This window comes from Cyprinodon tularosa, unplaced genomic scaffold (assembly GCF_016077235.1).
Source record: "Cyprinodon tularosa strain WSP-4 unplaced genomic scaffold, ASM1607723v1 ctg312, whole genome shotgun sequence".
Taxonomy (NCBI): Eukaryota; Metazoa; Chordata; class Actinopteri; order Cyprinodontiformes; family Cyprinodontidae; genus Cyprinodon; species Cyprinodon tularosa.
In genome coordinates this window covers 540,334-559,402 of record NW_024039022.1, presented here as the reverse complement: position 1 = coordinate 559,402, position 19,069 = coordinate 540,334, and the positions used below count along the sequence as shown (strand labels likewise).

Genomic DNA, 19,069 nt, shown 5'->3' with positions numbered 1-19,069 from the left:
ACAAATGACTTAAACCATTTTTTTAAGCAGTGGTCTAGTAAGATCAAACAGCTTCGTTCTCCTTGATCATGCCTTATCAAAATAAAAGCCTTCTTACCAGCCCACTCATATTCAGTAGCTTTTAAACAACATTTAGGCTCTTTTATCATAAAGAAAACATAACTTTTTCTGATCAAGAGTGCGTAGTTAAAAACATAAATAATTAAACGGTGAGTAAAATGAATCAGTGTAGCTTCAAAGTGATGAGCGCTCATAATTTGCGCTCAGGAATCAGCTTTTATTTTTGTGAGTTCAAACCGGAAGTAGGTTTATTTCTAGGGGTCTAACTTAACGTGTCCCAGTGACAGACACATGCACCAGGGTGGAGATCCGGGAGGCGAACACCTGATCTGCAGAAGTCCATAAAACTGTGCAACTTTTGGCTCTCTGCTGGGGGGGCGGGGGGGGCTGTGACGATCAGAGGTGACATCCAAGGTAAACCTGCGTCCACGCGTGTTTTACTTTCAGCGACTCACAGATGCAGTTAAGGTGTTTTGTAGTAGTGCAGCTGCCGTATGCTGCTTCGTTGCAGTCAAATTAGGTTAGTTTGAACTTCGAATTGATAATGGGAACTTTAACTTAAAAACAACTAAAAAAACAGGTAGGCCTACATTTATTTACGCATAAAAGCAATGAGAATAAAGTGCTCTCATTAGAGTAGTTTATTTTTTCCTGATAAAAGCTGCTTTATTTATGTATAATGCTTACATGTGGAAAAGACTTGTCTTCTTTTTGATTTTGACAGTAAAAACTCATCCTGACCAACAGTTTGCTGCTTTATCTTGACTGATGCGTCTGCGCATGCGTGCGCTCTGGTGTGCGCGCAGCAGCGCGCCGCCCAGTCTCCTCCTTTAGGATCTTGGAAGTGTTAAATGCTGAGCTGGTCTCCAGAGACATCCCATCATCAGCAGCCAGCCAGCCAGCCAGGGAGGAGCACTACCCTCCTGCTCCTCTGGGATGAAGGAGGGGGGTGGGCTGATGAATGGATGGTTCAGCCTCATTATGATGCAGAGGGATGAGGGGAGGAAAGAGTGGGTGAGATATGGATGGTTTATGACAGGGAGGGGATGCATAGATGGATGAATATAGCCCAGTTAAGGGAGATGGATGAGAGTGGGTGTGTGTTTGCGTATAGGTTTGAGTGGGAGTGTCAGTGGGTGATGGATGAAACGCAAGCAGAGGTTAAGAGGATATGTTGCCCTCAGCAGACCACTCAGTGCCTACAGATGCTATAAGTTTATGTGGTGACTTCATGTGACAAATGGACGGAGGGAGCAGTGGGTGACGGATAATGAGGGAAACCGTGGAGGGAGCACGCCCTGGATGTGATTTACTGCCTTGTGATGATCTCTCAAAAAGGAAAGGCAGGAAGACAGACATACATTTATTCCACCCATCGTTTACTTTAGCCTTATCTAGACAGTTCAAAGTGGGCAATGCCAAACAATGCATGTTTTCCCCCCATCTAAAACTAATTTGAAGAGAATTGATGTTTTTTCTCAATTTAGACTTCCTTAGTTACTATTCACCAAACAGGTTTGAATTTGTTTTTCTCTTCTATTTCCTGTTTAGTTCCAATTAATAGAGAAAAAATAAATTAATGCTTTGATTATTTACGATGGGTTGCAAGCATTTTACCAAACCTGTTAGTTGTTAACTTCTCATAACAGGTTGGCTTAATTTAACCTTTCCAATTGTTTTTTTTTATTTTTCCTACATTGGATCTTATAAAACAAACCTGTATCTGCAATTCAACAGTTCACATAACCTTAACTAAATCTGTCTCGAATCTCCAACCATTAAGTCTTGAAAAATAAACATTTAAAACAATTTTTTTACCTTTTTGGTTGAATCAAAAATAGAAAATGATATAGGTTCCTTATGACTTAAAATCTGTTGGTTATTATTTATATTTAGACCGGAGGAAAAGTCACACTAGGGAAAACTACTTTTTGCAAACAGGATGAATATGATTCTGTTTTATGCAGTTGGTGTTTTAAATGGGCTAAAGCGAGCATTCGCTATGTGATCTGCTGAAGTGGAGCTTAATCATAGCAGCCCGAATAAACAGAGACATTTGCCTGTAGAAAAAAGGCTTTCTGGAGCTAAAGTTGAATTTTGCAGAATATTTCAACATCTGAATATCTCTGAAAATGTCTGACTTTTATTCCTTTATGCCCTCAGAATAATAAAACTGAGGAAACAATCATTTTGCATGTATGTAACTGATATTCCTAAAGCTTTTTTTCTCACCAGTATGTTTCTTTGATATCTTTAAAAAAATATATTGACTATAATTTTCCTCCAGGCTCTCTGAAAGTCTCCCAAACTGTTTCTTTTGTCAGTCACTGCATGCTTACCTATTTTTACAGCAGAAAAGTCATTATGACCTATAAGACCTTCAAGCATTAAGTATCTTTACAGAAATGACTCACTGTTTCCTTCTTATAACCCACAACTCAAACATTTTTTTTTTTATAACAGCTCCCATTACATTAGTTAGATCGGGGAAAATGTTAATGCTAATTCAATTTTGTAGACATTAAACACTTATTTTACAGCCATGCAGGTGATTCCCAAGGAGGAGTTGGCTTACATCACATCAGATAACCAGCTAAAAGAGGATGGATTTCTCAGGACTTTTTTTACACCGATATGTCTCTTTTTAGAGCAAACATCTGGATCCTCATGCAGTTTTTATAAAGAAATGTCATAATTGTTTTTTTTTTTCCAACTTTTAACATTCCTAAATTATACATGGCCCTTAAGGTTGACCACATTTTCTCTACACTTCAGTCACTACTATGAAACACCAACTTCACGCTGGAAGTCTTCACTTAGTTTGAATTTTTTTTATTTTGAGCACTTCCCATGTTTAAGTTCATCCATTGCAGGATCAACTTATAGCCCAGCACCTCTGTCCCCACTGAAGAAAAGCACCCCCCCACAACAAGCTGCTATCCTCACCAAGATTTTTTCGCAGTCTGTGTGTAAAACTGTAAATAAGACATTTTACAGTTGGATGTCTTCTAACGCTACCACCTGTGGAAGCCACTGTGCTTATTAAAGGTATAGAGGATGATATTTTATTTCTGAGTGGATCAGCTAAATATGTGGTCCTCCTAATTTTTCCTTATAATTTACGTAAAGGCCGTCCTACGTGCTCGTCCCGTTAGCTATCTTTTTCTGTGCATGCATGAAAATGGCCGAGGGTCGTAAGAGAAAAAGTGTCAGTTCAAACAGAGGAGAGCAGATAAGGGTCTACAGTATGTGAACATAAACTGCTGCTGATGATCAACAGAAGCTTAAAGGTATAGAGGACGATCTTTTATTTCTGGGTGGATCATCTAAATAAGTAGTCCTCCTAATTGTCAATCATTCTGGTGATGTGCTTCCGTAAGGCCGTCCTACGTGCTCTTTCACTTTCAAGTGTATCTTTGTGGTGAACTACAGTTTCAGACGGTCATTGAAGCTCACCTTTCTGACGGCGGTGCTTTGATAGTGGCTGAGGGTTGTAAGAGAAAAAGTCACTACGAAGTGTATAAGAAGAAAAGAAAGGCCTTAGAAGAGGCAGATATATCAAGGAATGCTTGCAATGCATTATGGGATTTGCTGTCACAGAGGCCCGCTGTCACCATAGGCTGTTGCTATCCGACACCGGTGAGTAAATAACAAAGATCCGGGTGTAAAAAGTAGTGATCGTCTGTCCGAACGGTAAGTTAACTGAGTTTACTCTATAGTCCCCGCTCTATATAGTGATTGAAGGATTTATGGGTTTGAGCGGACGATTGAACAGTGAGTTTGTATGAGCTATGAGAAGAGCAACTTTTATACAGAGCGTGCATGAGGAGAAATGGGCTGGTGCATGCTCTCGCACGCATTTAACAGGCGTTTCCTCTCGGGAGCAGGTACAGGGTTGTGCATGTGCATATTTTTTTTTTATGTTGGGAAGGCCAGTCTTTTTATACATTTGCGAAGATATTTCAATATTACTTTAATTATCTCCTTATCTGGCCTTTGAGTTTAGCTTATCCTGGTGGGTTTGTAGCTGTGCTTGAGCCTTTTCCTTTTTAGAAGAGAGGGGACTCTGGGATGTTCAAAGCTTAAATGTTTATAACCTAACCCTCCCTGACCTAACTATGTTAGTTTAAAGTTCTCCTAAAAACACTGGACACGCTGGAGGGACTATGTTTCTCGACTAGCCTGGCAGCGCCTTGGGGTTCCCCCGAAAGAGCTGGCCGAAGTTGCTGTGGAGAGGGACGTCTGGGCCTCCCTACTGAAGCTGCTACCCCCGTGACCCGAACCCGGATAAGCGGAAGAGGATGGATGGATGGATGGATGGATGGATGAAAACACTATAGAGATATACACAGTTGTTAGGTGACATGTGAAGTCAAGTGGCGGCACATGGATGTATTTGGGGTATCAGTGTAAAGAAAAACAAATTAGAATAGCATTTTATATTAGCATAAAGAGGAAACATTTAGATTGTTTCTAAGGTATTTACATTTGGGTTTTCATCTAAAGCAGCAGTATCAATATTAGTTATCAGTATTTGCCCAAATAATTATATCTGTGCATCGCTAAAAACACAAGACTCCTTTCAGTTTTTATTTATATAAAATAAATGACAAAGCCACTTATTTTTTGCTTAACTTAACAGCTGTGCTTTGTGCTTCTTCATTAAAAAAACTCCCCAAAATATGTTGGAATTTTTATTTTTATGTTGACTAAATCTTAAAAAAAAAAAAAAGAACCTGTTTTTTGGCCTTGAAAAATAATTATAAAATGTTTGTCTCCTGATTTAACAAGACTTAATAAGGCAAGGTAGTGCCAGGTGCTGCCAATTAAAAGAATTTGATTAGCTGATCATTTCAGCACTGCTCTGAAAGACGTTTCTGACAGATTGCAGCGAAACACAAACAGCTGATATTTTTCTTTTCCACTGTCTCCCAGAGTGCTCTATAAGTGTTGATTTGGGCTGTTTTGCAGCTGAAAACCCATGCAGCGACCTTGAACGCATCCAATCTACAGTAAAGTATGCCATCTTCCTTGTTCTGATTTTACTCAACAGATGGCGCTAGCCCGGGAACCAGGGGTGGGTCAGGAGCAGAGGGACGCAGCTGACCAGAACTTTGACTACATGTTCAAGGTGCTGATCATCGGTAACAGCAGCGTGGGGAAGACCTCCTTCCTGTTTCGCTATGCGGACGACTCCTTCACCTCAGCGTTTGTGAGCACAGTGGGCATCGACTTTAAAGTGAAGACCATCTACAGGAATGACAAGAGGGTCAAGCTCCAGATCTGGGTGAGACGATTAAATAAAGGACCTTCATTGATCTCTGCATTAATAAAAACTGGCCCCTAATATCAACTCTCCTTTGACCAGCACCAGCAAGTCTTTTTCTATTTGCAAAAGGAAACTAGTCAAATATTTTGCTGCTTTTTTCCACTTCATACTCCTTTCAAACCTCCCCCTCCTTGTTGACCTCCTTTCACTTTTTAGAAAAGCAGCTGCAGAAGTACTTGAATACAAATAAACTTTAGAAACCGATCCAACTTTAAAAAGGATTTGATTTGTGTGTTTTACTTCTAAACATTAAGCTGAGAATATTAAGCATCTAGTTCTTTTAAGTCAGTGTGTTTCAATGACCTATTTGTTTCTTCCCTAAAGTTCTGTGACTTTTTTCCAAATGTTTGCACAGCCTCTAGAAATAAACAAATATAGAAAGCACTAACTTAAGCAGGCCTGTGGATGGCGCCGTGTCACTGTGATGATAACCCAGCCTGGCAACAGATTAGAAGGTGAAGCATTTAAAGCAGATGGCCTGAAATATTAGAGATTTGATGATCAGGTTAGAGACCTAATTGTTTTCAAAAAGAAAAATCTAAAAATTACAATATTCTCTCTCCAGATTTTTACATTCCAGACCCAGTTTGAAAAAATATTGTTTTAATATTGTATTTTTTCTTTTTGTTATGTAGATTATACTGTCGTCTGACTCACAGAAGTTTTCTGCTTGAGGTTTAAACCAATAATCTTATTGTTAAAAAATCTGATGGTGTAGCCTTAACTATTAAGAAAAAAAAATTATGCAGTTTGAAAAATTTGCAGTAATTTAAATAGGTGCAATCTTCAAAAACAAAATGCACAGATCAGAATATTTCTGGCTGCTTTATAGTTTTGTACAGTCTTTTGTTGATTTAAAAATGACTTAAACTATAAATAATAAGATATAATCCAGTTGACAGAAAGACTTTGTTTTCCCTGCTGCTGTGAATTGTGGTAAAATATTACAACACAGATGTGAGAGAGCAATTGCTGCAAAACTTCTTTTTAGTATCATTTTCTAAAAAAAATAAATTCAAAGATGAGGATTAAGTGATAGACTGTTATTAAATAAAGTATCACCAAGTTAGACCAAGTGATGATTACTCCAAAATCTCTTCATTCCTTTATTGCTTTCATTTCTTACATATCAAACACCCTTTTCTTGGTGTTTTCTTTGTTCATTGATGGCGAGTTTTTGTAATTATAGCCAAGAATGATTTTTATATTCATTGTTCTATTTAAAAAGATGGTACTTTATTAATTGTTTTAATAAAACAACCAAAATACCCATAGTTAAAACCTCTTTATCTCTTTAGTTTTGTATGAAAAAATGTCTTTAAACTACCTGATCGGGCGTGTATCCCTTTAGTCCTTTAGTCATGTACAAAAAAAACAATTGATTACTTACTTATTGGTGTTTTTTTAAGCGTCTGGCGATCTGACCTTAAATTTTATTTTTATTTATTTTTTGCACATGACTGAAGGGATACACGCCCATTGAGGTATTTTAAAGTTTATTTTTCATTCAAAACTAAAGGGATAAACGTCTTGCACATGCGGGTCTGACGGTGGTATGCTGATCTGATGTATTTTCAGGACTAACTAAAAAATAAATATATATATATATATATATATATATATAAAACAAAGTGATAATAAATAATATTCCATGTTCACATTGTGCCAAGCAAAGGGCCTTAAAGGAATAATTGAAGCCTGGATTCTTAGAAAGCGCTTTTTAAAGTGTTCTTTGAGAGACAACAGGATTGGCAGACTGTGTGTCAGCAAAGCAGAGCCCTAAAAAAGCTTCAGTCTCTGTGGTGTCAAAACTGTAATTTACTGGAGATAATTAATAGCACTTACCTGAGGGTGAGAAGATTTAGAATTCATCAGTCACCGCAGACAGAGCAGCAGAACAAGTAGTGCTTTTCATTGTTTGCCCTCTTTCGTGTCGCTGCCTGTCATGAATTTAAACTAATTTCTCCCGCTCCGCAGCTAATGACAGCTGATGTTTAACATTGTCCCCAGATGGCAGGCTTCATGAAAGATGCATGGGTCTGAGCTGCCTGAGCCCAATGTGCTTACTGCGCAAACTGACACCGGGGACAGATCTATTACCCAATGTTAGTGGAAGGCAAGGACCCCCGACTGATAACTGCATTAAATCTTCTATTCTGGGTGTTATACTTTCTCTGACAAAAGCAAAGTTAAGCAGAAATAACATGTTGCAACAATCATACACTAAAAGGGATCTCCAAACTTTTTATTACCAGTTGATTCTTCTTTCTCTGCATCATTTTATTCTCCTAAAATCATGCAAAACTCATTTATAAAGAATATTTCGGCAACCAGCTTTATTTTATTGGGTAGTAAGTTTTCTCCAGTCTTCAAATAAGAATATCCTGCCTTAAAATACCACAAATATCTCTGCTGTTTTGTGTTTTATCAGTTATCTATTTGAATGAACTTCTGGATGTTTACCACGAGTCCCATGTTTGCAGGACACTGCAGGGCAGGAGCGGTATAGGACCATCACCACAGCCTACTACAGAGGAGCCATGGGATTCCTGCTCATGTTTGACATTACCAGCCAGGAGTCTTTCTGTGCCGTTCAAGACTGGTAAGAACAACACATAGGGATGGTTCAGATTCATTTGAACTGGGTTTCTCTTTAAGGGATGTTGTGTAATTTCTTCTGTTCTTTTACTTCACGAAATCAATTACTTGAATTTGAAATGTTTGAAATATTTAAATGTTGCATGTTTTGCATTTAGCAGATACTTTTATCCGAAGCGGCTTAAAAGTAGGCATTAGCGTGAAGGGTCTTGCCTAAGGACCCACACTGGCAGCTCATTCGCCTCAACGGGGATTCAAACGTGGGTTGTTTCCACTAGTAGACATATTATGATTATGGTGAAAGGCTAACAGCTACTCAGATGAAAGTCATGTTTACACTGAATAGAGCAGTTAACCGTGTTTAAAAATTTAGCTGTTATTAAGGGCATACTCACATCTGAAAAGATCTTCAGTCTGCATTTTCATTCACATTTTTGTTACTTAGGACTATTTTCTGTCGCATTGTAATCTTTGAAAATGAACTCTGACCTGGAAACATAACCGTGATCCACATGTCCTGTGTTGGATAGAAGTAACTCTGGTGGGATGGAGCAAAGTTCGGAATATGGAAGGAAACTAGTCCTGCATGCAGAGCATCTCTCCTGCATATTTGTTCAAAATCATGGTGTGTGTCAAGAAGGCAGCTTTTTGGACTTTTTATTTTTTAAGGTGTCATTAAATACTCACTGAAAGCTGAAAATGGACAGTGTGCCCTTTGGTGGCTGCATGACAAAGTGAAATGTGGATAATCGGGTATGCCATTGCTATATTCACCGTCTTTAACCCTTAAGGACACACGGGGGCGCCAACGCTCCCAGTTACATATCTTTTTTTTTTCAAAAGCAAGTAGAACTGCAACCAAGAAAGGTGGAGGTTTTATTTTTTCCAAGTTGAACCATATGGATAAAATGAAACATTCTATTCACAATGAGTTCCTGAGCTCTGTTTCCCTCCAAGAAATGTTGTTTTCATTTTGGATAAATCCAATAAAAACGCATAAAACTAAACATTATAATCCACAATGCTGTGTACTTCCTACATCGCAATATAAGTGATGTCATCGGTGGATTAACTGTGATGTTTTATTTATTTTTTTAATCTGCCACTGACCAGGACACAACTGGAAATGACGTGCATTTTTATTTTTCCAGGAGTTGTAGTTTTTAAACAGTTTTTTCTTTTTAGCTCGCTCGCACTTCTCTTTCGTCTCTTCACATCTTTTACACTAACCAGCCTTTTAGTAGTTTCCCTTCTATTCAAATACACGCATCGACACACCAGATATTCAACAGACATGAACACGCAGAAGGGACACACATGCAGTTTTTTACGGCGCTGGATGAAGATGGAGACTGCTTCCACTAATCTGACTTGGATTCTCTGACACTGCAGAAGGAGCTGCATTTATTGACAGAATGGATCTTTCCCATGACATGTATGTATTTATTTATGAAATCTTACTTGTTTCTGAGTTAGAAAAAATATATAAAAATGCTAAATCGTTACACCTCATTATTATATGATCTTGTTATGGACACATCTAAGCTGATTTTAGAGATTGAATATATCCTCTTCATGAAGTTTGCATGTGTGTACTGTGTGTCTATGCATTTTTTTAAACATTTTCCTGTAACATTTTTCTCTTTGCAGTGTTGATAATGTTGAGGATGAGGGAGACTAGACCTCCTGCTCCCTGAGGCAGCCACTCGTCTAGAGAGAAGGAGAGGAAAAGGAAGGAGCCATCTTTTTCCACATGTAGAAAGAACAGGAAGTTGTATCTGACAGTGCTGCGCTCCTTGGTGCACATTGCTGTAACAAACAGCTAGGATCTGTGTGACAGACTGGATCAGCAGCTGCTGACCCACCAGGCTTTCAGGAGCAGTCCACAACAAATACCAGGGGCCTGTCAGCACATCCTTGTGGCCATTGCTGAGGTAACATCAGTCTGCAAGAAAGCCACAAAGGGATGCAAGAATTGCACGATGTGGGGAATGCACTCGCTTCACCTGTGAGGCATGTTAAGTCCCTCTGGTTGTGATAGCTTGCAGGAGCTGTCAAAAGATCTATAACTGCTCCTACAATCAGATCGAAAACTAATCTTTACTCCTGGTCTGTGGTTCCTGTATTGTAAATAATTTATTATAGATAAGGTCAGTGTCTCCCTGTTGCGTTTTTATATTCTGCTTTTTGTATCTTGATGGAGACTGTTACCTAAATTTGTGTTTAACTGTTTCAAAGTTTCAATACAGTAAAAAACTATTATATTATTGTTGTTCATAACACTTTATGTTTTCTTATAAACCTTTATGTGTGTTCGTATGCATCTGCTATACTTAGAGATTTGATTTCCCTACTATAAACACTTAATTTTGAAGTACATATACATTTTTCTCACATGGTTCAAAGGGGCGGGGGGGGGCTGCCTGCTCACTTAAACGAACAGCTTGATCAGATGATTTGTAGTCGGCTGAGAGAATTAACAAACAACGACAAGGTCGAAATAGTATAAATCGCAGCCTACAACAAAATCCATAAGTGCTGACAGATTTAAAGCGGACTGATGAACCGAGAAGGTCAGACCCATTGATACCTAAGACAAACCCTCCATGACTTTAGCAAATAACATGGATGTTGTTAAAATGAAGAATCGGAAGCTTTCAGGGCACCAGGCTGAGGCTGCAGAACCAGAGACCTGGCTTATAACTCCACCATTCACATAAGCAGTATTCTTAGATGTTTAGATATTTTTTTTATTTTACTAAAATCTGTGTCTGCACTATTATGCAGGCTATCATTCAGCAATGCATTCAGAGCTTTAAATGCAAGCATGCATCAGAGTATAACACAAAATGGTGCATCAGATTCTGCCGATTAAAATATTTCTTAAAGTAAATTTCCTCCAAAATAACTTTTTTTGCTAATTCATTTTATAGATAGATGCTTTATAATGTTATCTAGGTTGCCATTTTACTTTTTGTTAAAAAAAAAAAAAAAAAAAACTGCGGTTGTGTCTAAAACCATCTGTTTAGAGCCCTCCTTAGATCAGGAGGAGGTTGCTGCATCTGATTTTTGCTCCTGGCTTTGGAGAACTCATGTCAGCAGCAGCTCTACCCTGGGTAGCTGCTATCTGTTGATGGGTTTCTCCAACTCATGGTGTTTTGCTTTGGGGTTGACGATACATTAAATATCTTTTTATATTAAACTTTTTTGTAACCAGCTAAAGAATCAACCCACTGAGACTATTGTCTCAGTTGCGTCTCTCCTGCCTCTAACATTCTGTTTTCCAGGCACAATGAAGCCATCTTTCGCTGTTCTTCAGCATAGCTTGTCTTGGTGAGCTGTAGCCTCTCCCTGCCCTAGGTTTTGTTTCCCTGGCGGGCTTCTCCGTTCTCCTCTTGAGTTACCTTATTCCCCCACTCTAGTGCGCAGTGGGGTCATCCTACCTACCAGAGATGGGAAGTAACGAAGTACAAATACTTCGTTACTGTACTCAAGTGGATTTTTCTGATATTTTTACTTTACTACTTATTTTTATGGTGACTTTTTACTTCTACTCCTTACATTTTTACACAAATATCTGTACTTTCTACTCCTTACATTTTAAAAAATTGGCTCGTTACTTTAGTTTTGAATCATTTCAATGGAGTTACCGCTATTATTTTTCACGTCATCAATACCAAATTCAGTCTAATTGGATGGGAATCTACGTTGCATTTGACGCACCACTACAAGATGAATCGACAGATTCGGCGGTATTCATTGGCGGCAAATCATTGCAGCTTGGTGGCGGTAGCGTTAGCATAGTAGCATGGACACAACGGAGATCTAGTCCTATTGGCAGACATCCATTTAAAATGTAGGCAACGGCATGAAAAAAGTGGTTTCTACTTTTACTTTTATACTTTAAGTAAATTTACAAGCCTGTACTTTGTTACTTTTACTTGAATAAAGAAGTTTAATCAGTACTTCCACTTTTACCAGAGTATTTTTTAACACAAGTATCTGTACTTTTACTCAAATACGGAAAGTGAGTACTTTTGCCATCTCTGCTACCTACTCAGTCAGCCCAGTCATCGTATTGTGCTCTCTCTTCCACGGCTCTCACACTGTCGCCCTGCTTCTGTCTGAGCTCAGACACCATCTTCTCTTCCCTTTGTTGTCTGGTTGAATCGCCCCCCTGTTTTCGGCATTCTGACTAAAACAAACATTGACCAAGTGCAAAAGAAAGATGCATGTCCGCTCAGCGGAAAACTCAACGCAATGACCTGTGCTTTAAAATGGTGGACTTCATAAAGACCGGCTGATGGCCAATCATGGTTGATCACATGAAAATCAGATTAGCGAGCACTGCTTATTGACCAGCACAAGTCTAATACCTGGGCAAAGAGTTTGTGTCAATGCCTTTCAAGATATGAAAGTTATTACTTTTTGTCTGTCAAAAGTGTTTGGTTGGAATATTTATCCTTTCTTCCCCCCATTTTCTCTGTCTTTGGTGTCTCTCCACCTCATACGACCGCTCCTTCACAAAACTATTGCTGGGATCACAGCGGAAACGGTGCCCAGCCCTCAGCAATCTGCATGGTGCATGGTTCATAGGTTACATTCATTAGAGTGACATCCTGTTGTACTTTAAGTAGGACGAACACTGGGAGATCAGACAGGACCAAGTTATGCCTCTAATGTGCCATGTATCCACATTTGTTAGTATGAGTGTGTCTCAAAGTACAAAAAAAATACTGATATTATTATCAATATTCTTTTTTTCTCATAATAATAATTTTTTTAAATTCCTGACGATAGCAAATAGAAATCAGCAGAGTAGCATTTTCTTTTTAAAAAAAAGTCTAGAAATGCACACCTGCTTTTCACGACGTTAATGAGAGCAACATGCTTACTGGAGGAGCAGGATGTCTGCTTACCAGACTTTATGATCCATGCTTGACTGAAAAATCTCAGCTGTTCTTGTTTTGAAAAGCACCTGTTGTTTTAGCTGAGTGAAATGTAGTAAGGTGCACAGCTGTAATATATACAAAATATGGTTTTATATTTTCCGTCTAGATGAGCAGATGGCAAAGAGAGAAACCTGCAGTTTTTCCTTTACTTTTTTTTTGTCATATACAGGGGTCTTCTGCAAGCTCCCTGTATTTTCACCCCAAAAAATGTGACTGCATGATATCAAAAATAAATCATATGTTCACTTGTCTCAAAATCTCTATACTAATGTCTCTAAACTGATGTCTCTAAACTGATGTCTCAACCTATTCTCATTATGAGTGCGTATGAAATCGTACGAAAAGATATGCACCGTAATTTCGTACGTTTTGGACGTTTTTTTCGTGGTATGCGCATGCGCATCTGACGCACCATTTACAAATCTAGAATATAAATTACAATTAGCCCTAACCCTGACCCTAACCCTAACCCTAAGATACAAAACAGCAAGCAACATAGTTAGAGACATGAATAAGTGATGATTGCACTGTTTTTCCCAGTTTTACGTCTGTCCGCGGATCCGCTTTTTTTTTCTGTCTGCCAGCGCATGCGCACTGATGTGGTTTTTTGAGTAAAAAACGTCCAAAACGTACGAAATAGTGTGCGAAAGTCTCTATACTAATAATTTGGAGTCTGGAACCCAACGATTAAAGACCAAAAATTCATTTTTTTCTTACCCTCGAAAGGTCTATTTGTTTTGTCCTTTTAGCCTACAAAAAATAAAGTTTACAGTCGAGTAAGTTGTGTTAAAATGTACTAGAAATAGAAAGAGGTTAAATTTATATATTAAATCACAATATGCCTCCAACTGCTGCATCAAGCTGCTATAATGATAAGCTGCTTAGAATCATCTCTGGGGCTTGTTGGATTTGAAGACATTTTAAAGGAATAAATTATATTTTTCGGCAAGTTCTGGTGAAAGTACATACCATTAAGAGGTGGTTGGAGGTGTGGTCAGATCACCAGTCAATGGGCCTACAACTGGTCTATGATACAGCTACACGGATACACAGCACAAAGAGACATGTATACTTGAAGTCAAAGCTCAGGGGAATTCATGATGGATCATCATGAACTAAAGATATAAATGAGTGGCTATCATTGTGTCGGGTTTAGGTCCATAAAATAAAGAATTGAGCAAAGTAGACTTATAAATATGTTATAGATATTAATGAAAATATATTTGATTGGATAAAAATGAAAGGACCAAAGAAAGATGTGGAAAAGCAGCTTGTGCCTTTTTTTAAAGTAAGGTGAAGGATCTGTAATGCTGTGGGGCTGTTCTCTTCCAACTACCCGGCAAACCTTATTATTGAGCAAACATCATGAATTTGACACAAGAAGGGGACGTGGATAACAAAATCTTGCAATCATTGCTAGAATAATAAAAATTGATCATTATTGGAGGTTTCACCTTCATGAAGAGCTGAAACATCTGGCCAAACAAACATCTTCCAACTAAAATAAATCAACCTTTTCACAGCCAGACCTAAATCCTATCCTATGTGTTTTTCCCCCCTACAGCTATCGATTGAAACCTGCTTTTCTTTAGTGTCCCTGTTGTTTCAGCTTTAGAACAATTCTGAAAATGTTCTGGTTGTTTCCCAGGGCAACCCAGATCAAGACGTACTCCTGGGACAGCGCTCAGGTCGTGCTGGTGGGCAACAAGCTGGATTTAGAAGACGATAGGCAAGTCCCAAAAGAAGATGCCCAAAGAGTAGCTACAGAGCTGGGTAATACAGCCACACACAGGCACATTTTAGTTTTTTTTTCCCAAACTTGGATCTAAAATCACTAAATAAATAGATTTATCTTCCTTTCCCATCCACAGGTTTTCAGTTCTTCGAGGCCAGTGCCAAAGACAACATCAACGTGAAGCAGGTCTTTGACAAACTGGTGGACCTTATCTGTGAGAAGATGAATGAGAGCGTCAATGGAGATGCCAGTCAGGCAGTCAATCAGAAGGGCGATGCTTTGAAGGATAAACCTGTCACGAGTCAGGGAGGCTGTGCTTGCTGATGGCTTATAGAAGTTTATAGTAGTTTTCTCTACAAGTTTCCTTTCAGACACAGAAAGAGATGAACCTCACTGGATTTTTCTCCTCTTCACAAAGGAGGTTCATAAGATGCTTCATAATTTCCTCAGACTGCTATCCAATAAAGCCAAAGAGCTTCCCATGTCCGTGATCAGGACATCCCTGCCTTCCTATAGGTAAAAAGCAACTCTTCCAGTTAAAGATGTCAACCAGATCAGCAGGGCCTAGGAACCTGCATTAGATTTACTAGTGTTACGCTGCCACCCTGTGGCCATTTTGCAGCAAACATCACTCAAAAAGGCCTAGATTTAAACATTCCTGAATGCTGAGATCTTTTGAGAATATTAAAACAAGTGCATTTGTCTTATAAAAAGCTTGTATCTTGTTCCTTTGAATATATATATATCTATATTGCCCTTTATTTTACTTATTTTTCTGTCATGTGAAATAAATTATTGTCACTGTACTGTTTATCTGGTTGGGTTTATAGCCACTTAAAGTTGAAATTAAAAGATCTATATCTGTGCATAATGTCTCTTGGTGGTCATTTATGTAATACTTAGGTACTTCTTTATACTTTCGGAAAGGATCTACCTAAACAGATAAATTTTCAAAGAGACTGGGACAAAGAGCCAGAAAGAAGTAAAAAAAAAAAAAAAATCAGCTCTTGGGTAATCAGAGTGAGCACTCATAACATTTCCTCATACCTTATCCAAAATAGTTAGGTTATGCTGAGTTATTTTCTTTATGCTGTTATATATTTAAGCTGCTGGAAGACATAGGTACCACTTTTCCTCATTCTGCTTCATTCTATCCTTTTCTCCCATTCTGAATTATTTTTCAGTTCCAATCTTAACTTTATGTTCTCCCCGCTTTTTTTTGTCGTTGAAGCTTTGTCTGGTCTGTTCCTGTTTGGCTTAGGGCCACGGTTCAGTCTGTGAGCCAAAATCCTAACGCAAGAGATCCAATCAAAACTAATTTCTAAGGGAAATTTTTTAAATGGCCAAGAGATGCTGATTTCAAAGACTGAATGAAAATACTGCTGAAAAAGTCTGAGACATAGTACAGAGAAAGGCCATTAGGACATTTGAATAATAACTGTGTAACACGTGCAGTGAGGAGCAGCTAGCATGTGAGTAATACAATCTCACCTGTACAATTGATTTACCAGTTAATCAGTTGCATTGTAAGAAACTGAATGCAGGAACAAAGCTTATCTTAAAGCATGGCATGTTCTAATAAAAGGCGTGTTGTAATAAAGGCGTTTATCGTCGTTTCTACCACAGAGCTAACTTGGGTACCAAATTTAAAGGCACAATTTAATTTTATCCCCACATTGTTGGCGGTGGAGTTACGATAGATGGAGTAACAGAGGCCAGTCAGACTTAATGACAAAACCTCAGCGTTTTATTATTAAAACCTTAGAAATCCAGGGACATCCAAACCTTGATGTCATTTAGTAGTTCATTTCAAAAATACTTTATTAATCCCGAAGAGAAATAAATTGAAGTATTTTTGAATTCAGCAATGCAAAGTACAAATATATAAAGAGCTTTTGCCATAACGGTGTATGTAGACTTCACAACTATCAGCATATATCTCAAAATAGAAACAAAGGTAAGAAGAAAAAGGATTCATAGATACATGCCTGAGGCACCCCATTGCCCAGAGGGCACTGGAGATGACATAAACTTGTTTACTCTGACATACACTCACCGGCCACTTTATTAGGTACCCCATGCTAGTAACGGGTTGGACCCCCTTTGCCTTCAGAACTGCCTCAATTCTTGGTGGCATAGATTCAACAAGGTGCTGGAAGCATTCCTCAGGGAGTTTGGTCCATGTTGACATGATGGCATCACACAGTTGCCACAGATTTGTCGGCTGCACATCCATGATGCAAATCTCCCGTTCCACCACATCCCAAAGATGCTCTATTGGATTGAGATCTGGTGACTGTGGAGGCCATTTGAGTACAGTGAACTCATTGTCATGTTCAAGAAACCAGTCTGAGATGATTCCAGCTTTATGACATGGTGCATTATCCTGCTGAGAGTAGCCATCAGAAGTTGGGTACATTGTGGTCATAAAGGGATGGACATGGTCAGCAACAATACTCAGGTAGGCTGTGGCGATGCAACGATGCTCAATTGGTACCAAGGGGCCCAAAGACTGCCAAGAAAATATTCCCCACACCATGACACCACCACCACCAGCCTGAACCGTTGATACAAGGCAGGATGGATCCATGCTTTCATGTTGTAGACGCCAAATTCTGACCCTACCATCCGAATGTCGCAGCAGAAATCGAGACTCATCAGACCAGGCAACGTTTTTCCAATCTTTTATTGTCCAATTTCGATGAGTTTGTGCAAATTGTAGCCTCAGTTTCCTGTTCTTAGCTGTAAGGAGTGGCACCCGGTGTGGTCTTCTGCTGCTGTAGCCCATCTGCCTCAAAGTTCGACGTACTGTGCGTTTAGAGATGCTCTTCTGCCCACCTTGGTTGTAACGGGTGGTTATTTGAGTCACTGTTGCCCTTCTATCAGCTCGAACCAGTCTGGCCATTCTCCTCTGACCTCTGGCATCAACAAGGCATTTCTGCCCACAGAACTGCCGCTCACTGGATGTTTTTTCTTTTTCGGACCATTCTCTGTAAACCCTAGAGATGGTTGTGCGTGAAAATCCCAGTAGATCAGCAGTTTCTGAAATACTCAGACCAGCCCTTCTAGCACCAACAATCATACCACATTCAAAGTCACTCAAATCACCTTTCTTCCCCATACTGATGCTCGGTTTGAACTGCAGGAGATTGTCTTGACCATGTCTACATGCCTAAATGCACTGAGTTGCCGCCATGTGATTGGCTGCTTAGAAATTAAGTGTTAACGAGCAGTTGGACAGGTGTACCTAATAAAGTGGCCGATTAGTGTAAAAGGTCCTATCAGTCCAGTGGGCTGAGGCCACTCCAAGGCAGCGCCTTTATAATAAATCAATTGTGGAAGGTAAGAAAATAAAATGCCACGATTCACTGCATTGCAGTGAGCTGTCAGATCTAAAAGCACAAGGAGAGCTTAGCTATCACAGCTAGAAATACTTTATGTAGTTGAAATCCCCCCAAAAATCTAATATAAATCTGTCCTGAAGCATTTCAAAAAACCACAATAATGAAACACCTCAGGGATACAATTTCTCTCAGAAAATTTGCCTAAAGAAACTATAATATATAATTTATTTAACCAGAGAAAATCTCTTCTTTTTTAACAAGGACCTGGACAGACAGTAACATGATTTACAAGTATCAGCATTTAAAGTTATGTGATGACAATCATTTGGTTTTAAGGGCATAAAATTATAAAATAAAGTCCTGTAATTTTTTTAATGTCCGAGAGCTGCAGGTTTCAAAGACTGAATTAAAATGCTGCTAAAAAAAAAGGTCTGAAGATAGTACAGAGAAAGGCCAGTAAGACATTTGAATAATAACTGTAACACAGAGAGAGGAGCAGTACACCTGTACAATTGATTTACTAGTTAATCAGTTGCATTTTAAGAAACTGAATGCGGGAACAAAGCTTATCTTAAAGAATAGCATGTTATAATAAAAGGCGTGTGGTAATAAAGGCGTGTATCATTATTTCTACCGCAGAGCTAACTTGGGTTTCAAATTCAAAGGCACTTTATAATTTTATCCCCACTTTGTTGGCAGTGGACTTCAAATGAGGAGTCTTCAGGTAGACGGAGTAACAGAGGCCACTCAGACTTTATGACAAAACCTCAGATTTTATTATTAAAGCCTTGGAACCTTGATGTCAATCAGTCGTTTTATTCATAAAATATTTTATTTATCACAATGGGAAATTAAATTGATTAAGTATTTTTGAATTCAGCCATACCAAGGACAAATATATAAACAACTTTTGCCATAAGGGTGTAGAATTCATAACTACCAGCATATCAAATAAAATTTATTTCTAAGTTTTGGGAAAAATATATATAAACAGTGGTAAGAAGAAAAAGGATTCATAGATATATTCTTGAGGCACTCCATTGCCATAGCT

At 38.7% G+C, this 19,069-nt stretch overlaps 1 protein-coding gene across 1 annotated transcript; it reads left to right on the top strand.

Moving 5' to 3' along the window:
- The first annotated feature begins 338 nt into the window (after positions 1-338).
- rab3da (RAB3D, member RAS oncogene family, a) lies at positions 339-15,540 on the top strand. Its single transcript, XM_038292431.1, has 5 exons — positions 339-474; positions 5,114-5,347; positions 7,873-7,991; positions 14,588-14,712; positions 14,811-15,540. The coding sequence occupies exons 2-5, from the start codon at positions 5,114-5,116 to the stop codon at positions 14,996-14,998; spliced, it is 666 nt and encodes a 221-aa protein (XP_038148359.1). The 5' UTR covers positions 339-474; the 3' UTR covers positions 14,999-15,540.
- Positions 15,541-19,069: the final 3,529 nt, after the last annotated feature.